The 9993-nt window shown below is 42.8% G+C and overlaps 1 protein-coding gene across 3 annotated transcripts in view; it reads right to left on the bottom strand.

The window, feature by feature from the left end:
• Window positions 1-8401: 8401 nt before the first annotated feature.
• The window catches only part of runx3 (RUNX family transcription factor 3), a 46651-nt gene continuing 45059 nt past the window's right edge, over window positions 8402-9993 (bottom strand). For all 3 annotated transcript variants that reach the window (XM_085768472.1, XM_085768474.1, XM_085768473.1), the window contains one exon: window positions 8402-9979. In XM_085768472.1, coding sequence (XP_085624598.1) covers window positions 9498-9979 — 482 coding nt within the window. In that variant the 3' untranslated portion in view covers window positions 8402-9497. The remainder of the gene's footprint in view (window positions 9980-9993) is intronic.

Genomic DNA, 9993 nt, shown 5'->3' with positions numbered 1-9993 from the left:
GTCCAAACTGTATTGCCACCCAAGCGTGCGGCTCGCCTGCTGTGGGCTGAGTCCCCTTTGCCTGGCCCTAACTAGCTCCCACCACCGCTTGTTACCCCCCCCCTCCCCACCACCACCAGGCCGGAGGTAGGAAATCAAACCAATTACGGTTGTATTTAAAGAAAATTGGAGCAGGGCCGGAAAAGTGGGGGCATTTCCAAAAACCACATAAAGAAAACTGCAGGGCCACTCTTTGGTAAAATACAGGGGCACTGTGGAGCAGAGTGGAATGGCACTTCTCAGACAGCACAAGGAAAAACCAATTGTTTGATTTTATGTCTAAGATATTATCTTTCCTTTATGTAAATACCACATTTAGTGGCCGTCTAACAGTGTTTCTTTTACGTTTACTCAGCAGTGGCTCACCGCCCCTATTAGTTTATGAACACCACTGCTTAAATTTCACAGTAATTATTATCAATAGGTTATAACTTTTTACTTGTACATCATGTTAGCACAGTGTCATCCATGTTAACTTACTACTGTTTTAAGTCATTGACCTTCTCCTCATTCTTCAAAGTCAGTGTAGTGTAGCTCCTTAGGGAACTGGGTGATTTGTAACAACTGAGCAGCAGAAAAGTAAAGGACCGTAAAAGGATAACTGAGTTAACCAGCCGCTTTTTTAAAGCTTAAATGCCTACACAGAAAGTAAAAAAGCTGGTCACATACAGTACATTATACAATTACTATTAAATATTGAGCTCTACAAATCTGTGACGGCCCATGATACTCCTATGGTCAATAAGGGCTGGCGTCGCATCCTCATAGACACTGGCACAACAGCAGCGCTTCTGGAAAAAAATTCTGGGGGAAACACTGCAGTCGTTATACCTCAACAACTAAACCTCTACCAAAAAAACAAAAAACTAGCTATAAATCCTCTCAATGTCCCAAATAATCTTTCAGTGTCTATCTCAGTGAGAGAGACTGATGGATTTTGTTCCCTGTTGGATCTGTTTGATTGATGGCTTTTAAGAACTGACTGTGTTTATGTTCAGGTCTGCTGTGCCCTGCTGTGAGCAGCCTGCCAGAAGGCAGCACCTCGTAATACGCCTGAATCCGCTGAGACGTCCCAGAGCCTCAATCCTCCTTGGCTCACTCTGCTTCTGCAGCCCCTGCTGAGGTACAGTATTGGGCCTCTCATAAAACACAAACACCTGTAGCCTTCAAACTGGGGAGGATGAAGTGTATGTGCATGTGCAAACCAGAGTGTGTCCCAGTCTGAGGCCATCTTTACAGCCAAAAAGTTCGTCTGGGATCAGTGTTGGAGTTGCCACCCCCTGATCTGATGTGTTCTCTCTGTTTTACCTCTCTCCCTCTGATCCTCTTCCTTACTGTCATCTCTCAGGAAAACCCCCTCATTACCCGGCCTTCATTTTCCATCCCCCCACAAACCCTCTTTGTTCCACGGCCCATTTGGCTGTTATATCTCAGCACTTAAAAGTAATTATTCCTAAATATGAATTCTCTCTAACAGACATCTCCAGACACTCGCAAGATATTTTTCTTCCTTCATCTTCCTCTCTGCCTCATAAGGAAAATCGAAAGGAGGAGAAATCAAAGTGTCTGGAGTCTGCTGCCCAACACACACACTCTCACATACACATACTATTTGCTGTATGCATGTGTGATAAACTCATAGCCACTCGTACCTTATGAGAGGCCTTTGTCTGTGCAGGTGCATGCAGCAAAAACAAGAAAAATACACGTGCAGAAACTGTTTACTTCACACGCACACACCGTTAAGAGTGTAAGTTGATCTCCCATTAAGGATGAAAACAAACCAGTGTGTGGGAGGTGTCCCCTGAGGAAGTCCCCGGTCACTATAGTGGAACCGTGGAACCATGGGAACTATTTAGGATAGGCCTGCAGGGCAACCATGACCAGACATGGGGGTGTGTAATGCTGCCACAAATACACTGCAGACTGGAGACAGGAGGACCAAAGTAATGGATTTTAGTCACCTTACCTGTCTGAACAGCAACAATAGCCAACACTTTATTGGGTGCTAACGTTGTCTTGATTGATTCAGATCTGGCTTTGATTGTCTTGATGGCAAATCTGTCATTGCAAGTGTGAAGAAGTAAGAAAGATGGCGGCAGACTTTTGGAAAGCTCTAGTGTTCAGTGACACTTGTGAGGTTGAGGACAAAGATGTTTTTAATGGTGCATGGCTCTCAGTTTATGGGTCGGGGGGGGGGCCTACTGTAGGTCTCGGGTGCTTCAGCTGTTCTCGCTGGTGAAAGAGTATGAGTCATTGAGTTAGATGGTCTGTCCTAGAATGACATTTGCTTTTAGAGGGACAGAGTTTTAGCTGTCACAGAAAGTGGATACCAAACATTAAAGCATGAATGTGCTGCTTTCAGAGAAGATAGTGGGAACAAAAAGGACTGGGCGATGCAAGTTTTTAATGACTGTCCACGTTCCCACATGATTCAAAACAGACTTGAGCAATCATCCTCATTTTACTTACTGCTTGCTCACATGGATGAAAAAAGTAAGGGAGATAGAAAGATAGACATTGTGTATGTGAACTGCCAATTTAGTGTGTTCCCCTGCTGGAGCAGGAAGTGAGCAGAGACCTGGTCCACAGGGATCCCTCTTTCCCTTTCTCCCCCCCTCCACTCAGGACCCCACCGTGATGGGGAGAGCCTGGCAGTGAGCTACACTGTGCGGTGTTTATGGTCTGTGTGTGTGTGCGTGTGTGTGCTAATTTCCTGTTTTATAGAGGAAGCACTGTTCACATGTACAGATCGTTATTCAGATTTTCACTGTGAGAAAAAAAGGACAGCAAAAAAAGATTGTGTCAATTCTCATGAATCTGTATGGGAAACAACTAGCATTGTTTCTGGGAAGCTGTCCTGCTCTTACTAAAAACATATTTTGGTTCACTGGTAGAGTGCAAATTCAGTGTCTAAATCAAGCTTTGAAAAGCATGTCATTTCATTATTCCACTCAGCAAAAACCCTACAACACTACAAGCTATTATTCTCTCATATCATATGTTCTACTTTCTTTCCCTAACTTACAGTACTAATCACATTAAGGCCAGATTGGTTAGACACAGAAAGCTGTGGTCATTATGTAATGTCAAGAATCTAAATCTAAGCCATTAGGACATCCAAATGAATGTTAGCTGCTGTGGTCTCAGCAAGAATACCCTCTAACCATGGTCCGGGCCACAGGTCCACCATGCAGTGGTCTGTTGGGTTTCCATAAAGGCCTTCTTCTGGTTTCAACTCATTTACATGTCTTGGTTTCCTGTGACGAGATGAGGAAGCACGACTCAGAGTTCACAAGATTATTTCAAGCTCCTTATCAACACTATCTCTTCTTTGTTCACTTCTTTGTATTGGTGCTACCCTGTAAATGCCTGCAGCTGCAATTCAAAGAATTTCAAGAGCTATGAGAAAACAAACATTTGCAAGCTACATAGTTTAAAATCTCAAACAACCATCTTAGATATCCTTAATAAGTATATATAACTGAACTATAATTTGTATTTGAAAAGTTTTTTAGTCAAAATTCAATTAGACTGATTTCAGAAATCTTAAAACTTATAATAAAACATGCAACATTTCCAGTGAGTATTGGACCACACTCTGCTTCTAAATGGCACAAAAACTGAAAGGCAAGTGTGAACAGGAGCACATTATGTCATTCTGCACAGTGAGGGTCAAACATCCAGGTGAAAATAAGAAAACATTTTTACATGTATGGCAGCTCTAAATCAACGTTAACTTCCCACCAGTTTCTTGCTGATGAGTATTTTCATAGTAAGAGAAAGACATGTGAGAATGAATTTGAAAGTGCAGTGAGCATAAAGGTCACAGTCTTTTTTAGTCTGCAGCAGCGTCATGCCGTTTCTCCTTTACACACACAAAATATCAGTAGTTCGTTTGGTTAATACGAGACATTTTGGAGTGCTGCTGTTGAAGTGCTGCTGAGAAGAAAGGGCCTTGTAATTGTACATTTGATACTTTGAGATCTGACATGTGATTATTTAGAGGTTGGACAGGCAGGCACACAACGCTGACCTTGAATTTATGGTGGCAGCTCCCGAGATCGATCTGATAGTGAGACTGTTTCTGCAAGTGCCTCTCGTAAGCTTTCAGTGATCCTCTGGGTCTGAGCGGGAACCGAGTCTAGCCCCATAGAGAGGTGCTCCACTGTGGGAACTGGGAGCTGCCTGGTCTATCGTAACACAGAGCGGTCTCTGTAGACCCAGCATGGATGAGAAAACTACCTTCAATGGGATCCCTCTGAACTGGGAGAGCCCTCTTTTTTTCTCTCTTTCTTCATCTCTCCCTCCATATCCCGTTTGCCGTCAGCCCGGGCCGCGCTAGTCATCAGTGTGAGAACGGTTGCATCACAGCTCTCGCGGTTTCTTAGCCCCTGGCCCCTGTGTTTCTCGGTCAATCTGTGGGAACCCTGATTTTGGACGGCAGCCTCTGTTCCCACCACCAGTCTGGTTAGAAAATAGACTTCTGGTCATGTACCAGGCACCCAAACCAAGCCGGTTCTAGCCCGCTCCTTCTCACGGGTTCGGGGGAGGAGAGGTCACCGGCTGCAGAAGAGGCCCTAATGGGTTTCGCATGCAGGTACCACAGAAGCGACACGGGATACTGTGTTCATGAGAAATGAGAGGGCTTTAACGATTCTGTGCTTTTTCCAAAACACTCCCTCTCTCCTTTCCCTCCTTCTCTTTTTCTCTGCCTCTCTCTCTCTCTGTCTGTCTTTCATTTGAATCTATAAATAGCACTTTCGCTCATCTTTCTGATTAATTGAAAGTTGTGTGAGGGACAAGGCTTGTCTGTTGCAAGAAAAATCAAGACATTGTGCTGTTTGTCAGAGGAAGTGATTGACTTGACAAAGTATTTTCTCTTAAACGATTCTCGTCTTTTCTGTGACATTCACAATCATGCCTCCAGTTGTCTTTTATATTTCTTCCCCTTAAAAAGCAATTTTCTATGTCATCTTATAAACCAGTTCATCGTGCCTTTGACTACAATTACATCCAGACAAGAAGCCTCACCCAAGCGAACAGTTTCCCCTCTTTTCCTGGAGAGTTACAATTTACAGAAGAACAGCATAGCAGGACCGGAGAGAAGATGAAAAAGGCAGTTCAGCTCATGTACGTCCATGACAAAGGCCGAGCCAGATGAGAGCTCCTCTGCTCCCCACATGTGGCCGAGCGAGTCGGGTCTCACAGAGTGTGTGAAGACAGCTAGAAAATTCCCCCGAGCCCGGTCTAATTGAAAGCTTATCATCTTCTCTTTGTGCTTCCTGAGTGCCGGGGATCAGCTCGGAGCGACGCAGAGAGCCACTCTTGTGATGAGACATGGAGAAAATAGTCGGTAATGTTTAAGGTGGTGCAGATCTGTCACATGCTCACACTGTGAAGTGCAGCTCAGTCTGGGTGGAGGCTGGTGTGAGATCTATCAGCAGGGGATTGTGTGTATGAGTTTCTTGTGCGTGCATGGAAATGCTTTGAGTGTGCAGAGTTAATTGAATACAGTGTGTATCAAGGCTGCGTGTGTGCGTCCTAAGGCTTTGTTGTTCTGCCAACACTGCCCCCATAGAAGGCCTGACGCACACACAGTAGAAACCATACAGAAAGGAGAGAATTGAATGAGAAGAAAGGATAAAAGAAAAAGGAAAGGGCATAGATAAAGGAGAGTATAAACAGGGGAAATAAAAGAGTGGAAAAACTGAAGGAGAAAAACAAAGTATTTAGAAGTGAAAGCCCTTTCATGGCACATCAACAGGTGGCATTAGTTTAAGAGTGAGGAATAGTGGGTATTGTATTTCAGGTTAACCACATGAGACATCTGAAGTCAGACCACCCCACAAGGTAGCATCTCAAGTGTTTAATCTTGAAATCAGCACTGCATAAATTAACATCCACAAAGCTGATAAAAAAGAGGGTTGACATTCCAAACTTCTCCTGTATTGTTTTTAACAAGTGACAACTTGCCAACATGCGCTAACATGGAGGCTGCTGGGGAGGAGCTGGATTCCTGAGTGGCGCTGTATTTACGCTCTGGGTACCACCATGTTGATAGCTGGGGAGAAGTGTGGGTAATTGTCAGTGAGAGTCTCTCTAATGGGACAGAAGAGTGTAATTATTAGAGGGGGTTATTGGGAATGAAGTGGCAGGGTTACGAGGTGGAGGCGGTGGCATGTGTGGTATTTACTGTACTAGGCAGACGAAGAAGTCAGAAGAACAGAATTTGTTGGATCAGAATGTGCTGGCATGAAATTGGGTCCCATGAACATTTACAGTGTTTTTTTTTCTCCCCCTGCTCGTTTGTCAGCTGATGTGAAAGGTTTCTGGAGATGAATTACAACCTGCATCTCCACGTTTAACATTTTCACTCTCAACACCTCCCCTGTTTAAACCATAAAAGACCTCACAATCCAGACTTTTGCGCATTGAGTTTCAAAATAAGAGAACTCATATAGTAAGGAAGTGTTTTTATAGTGAAGCGAATAATGTTGAAGAATGTGACTGTAAATATTGAAGCAAAATCGAAGGTGGGTGTGATTTTTCTCAAAAGGGCAGGTGGGGTCTTTAAGCTGAGATGAAAATGGCGTCCTGCCATAATGCTGTCCTGGAGGTCCTTTCATCACAATTATTTTTTTTAATAAGAATTCAATGAACAGCAGTGGTGAAGGCAAAAGTGAGACACGGTTTTTTTTTAATTAAAATGATTAAAAACTACATTATCCGCAAATTGTACAAGCACTCAATATGGAAACATTAATGATATTAATACATACATAGGTGAGATTCTTAAATTAACATATCAGTTTCAGATGTACATGCTTTGAGCATAAAGAGAAATGAGGACAGCATTTCAGTATATGACAAGAAAAAGGGGATTCTTTGGAAAAAGAAAAAGAAAAAGAAAATGTAACATTGTGCTCTGTAATCCAATACACAGCCAGATATAATTCAGTTGTACATCTTTGGCTTTCTGGTTTTGCATAAAGAATTATATCAAGACATGATTAATTTACCACACATATTTCCCACCATCAACAACCAAGCTGCATTACAGGCAGTTGTGAACATCTTTGGTTTTTGTTTTTTTGAAGGAACCACACAATTATAAATATATACTATGTGGTTTCTCTAGCTGCATGATTTTTCCCCACAGTAATGTAAGGTCTTCTACCATATAAAGGCTCCAGAGGAGAGAGCAGGAAACATGTTTTTCTCCAAATCAAAGGGAAATAGGAATGAGACATTGTTACTGATGGTTATATATATAAAAAAAAATAGGAATAAGGCAGAGAGTGTTTTTGGTGGATTAGCAAAACATCTTGCATAACTTGTTTTTACCTGAGCTGTAAATGCTAACCTTGGATAACTATTCACTTTGAAATGAAACCTCACTTGTTTAGTAACCTGAATACCCATCTCACAGAGTCATGAACACTTAATCATCTTCCTTCTTATGGAAGACTTTCCAGGTAAATGTTAGATACCTGATACCTGCTGTAGACATCCTAGTGTGGCTCTGACTGAGCCAATCTGCGCAGGTGTATGAAGTATGGACAGAGCCACACACCTCTGGAACTGATGATCAGTGAATTAGACCAGCAAAGACAGATCCAGGGTCATAAAGGCTTCAAAGCACTCACTGATTATTCAGAACAAAGGGACCTGTGCACAACAAGGGAGAGTCTTTTTGCCCCTGCATAACTGTGCTAGGTGTTTGTAAGAAGATACCACTCTGACCCCACTGTCTTCTTCTAACCCTTCATCCTCACACTCTTCCCCTCTAGGGATAGGGGGATCACATGTGTAACTGCGGGGGGAAACACCCTCAGGACGGGGGGAATGTGCACACACACCTGTGGTGCAGGAATGTGTGTTGTTTGTTTGTGTGTGTGTGTCATGACATCATTACTTATTTGGTGAATGATTTTTTTTTTTAATGTGCAGGATTTTTTTTTTTTTTCAAATATTTAGCTCTGCAGACTTTGAGATATTTGTAAATGCAAATCATAAGAGTTCAAACATAGTGCAAAAATTAAGCAAATGACTCATTCAATGCAGGAAGACAATTTGGAAATAGTTAAAAAGGTTACGGCTCCAGATACACCATCTTACTAACAGAATCTGTTGGGCGTGGTTCATAAGGAATAAAAGTTTTTAGTGCATCAAAGCTACATTGGAAGACAAAATAATTACATTAAAGGTTTTGTTTTTTTTTATAATTTAGTAACAATATATTACACAAATTCCAAATTTATACTTAACAACAAAACATGGTATATGTACTGTATATATATATTTATATATAAAAAGGAAAGGTAGCAAGAAATGTTCAAAAAATCTTTGGGTATACGTGTACATTTTCTCACAATTTGGCTCAAATAAATATCAAAAGTAAACTGTGTCATCCAGTTGAAAAATACCAGACAAGGACTTCTTTTTTTTTCAGAAAAAGGGCTTCAATAATAAATTCAAGGAAAAAGCAAAAGGTCAACAACAACAGGACGTAAATATTCCTGGGATAAAAGAAACCGATAAAAACACTCCTCTGTTAAGTCTTTTACGTACATTCCGCAAAATATCAAATCATTGTCGTGTTGAAACTCGATTCACTGATGACACAGCAGAGGAGAATTATTTTCTTAAACATGCGAGTCCAACAGATAAACTGCTTTTCTCTCAAATATGCGGTGGCTGTGTTGCGACACCGGCCGCATACCATAGCACCAAAGGCGGCTATTATGTTCATTTAGATAATAAATTAGGCAATAATGTACTGAAGAAGTACTGTGAGCACATGAAAGGGCTCTGGGTGCATCTGAAGATGTTTTCACAACTGACAACATTTCTTTTGCAATATTCAAATCTCTTACAGAAATTAAAGCTTAAAAGAACCGATTGCTACAGCAGTGCAGCCAAGCGTTGGAAGAACATCAGAGTCGCAGCCCAATTGCTCTTCTCCACCCACCAGGTGAGTTCTGAACAGTCCGCTCCATGAGTCTGCTGCGCTTTTTCAGTTCATCAGCTGCACTGATTGATTGTACCTCCATTGTCTTTGTTCTGTCTCTGATGAGTACCAGTTTACATCAGACAAACGATCCTGAAACATTACTATGGCTTCTCTGGTTTTCGCTCTCACTTCTATGTACAGTCTCAGCTGAACATCGTATCAATTTAACTATGGCTTTTATAGTCCTTTTTAAGAGTACATGTTTCAGCACAGTGCAGGAGTTCACTCAAAATTTACAAAATACATGGAAGTCTCGGGAGTTGGTAAAACACAAAAGTCTTTAAAGCGAGTGCCGGAGAAATAAAAGACAAACATGCAGCATTTCTCTATTTTTGTTGTTTTTTTTCTTTCAGTGTTCAGCTTTTTTTTTGTTCATCCCCCTCTCTTCTTTTCCTCCCTCACTTCTCAGACTGCACCCTCTGATTGTCTAGCTGTCAGTCAGTCAGTAAGGCCTCCAGACGGACTCATCCAAGCGGCCCGAAGCGCTCATGGCCGTGGGGGAGTTGCTGTGGCTGCCGTCGGCTTCCACGCCCTCGCTCTGGGTGTTCAGGCCAGGGTTCATCAGGCTGTTGGTCCCCCCGGTGCCACCGGCCCCCGAGCAGGACAGCAGACGGGTGGGGGAGCGCTCGCCCCCGGTGTTCCCCGGCGCCACCATGGAGAACTGGTAGGATCCAGAGCCTGTGCCGTAATACAGGTAGGAGTTGGACTGGAAGTTCTGGGTCTGGTTGTTTGAGTAGGGTGGCGGCAGATAGGTGTGATATCTAGAAGAGGCCGACATGCTGAGGCCGCTGATGCCAGTGCTGGAGGTGTTGGCGGAGTAAGGGAAGGCCCCGGGGTAATGCATTCGGGGGTCTGAGAAGCGAGGGTCAGTCAGCGGCGACAGAGATGGGAAGGTGGTCCTCTGCTGGAAGAGATCTGTTGTCCCTGTTGGGAGAATC

This window comes from Trachurus japonicus, chromosome 22 (genome assembly GCF_045865225.1).
Source record: "Trachurus japonicus isolate A0001 chromosome 22, Traja_1.0".
Lineage (NCBI taxonomy): Eukaryota > Metazoa > Chordata > Actinopteri > Carangiformes > Carangidae > Trachurus > Trachurus japonicus.
Note: the sequence above shows the minus strand (reverse complement) of the source record. Positions and strands in the feature narration are given on the sequence as shown.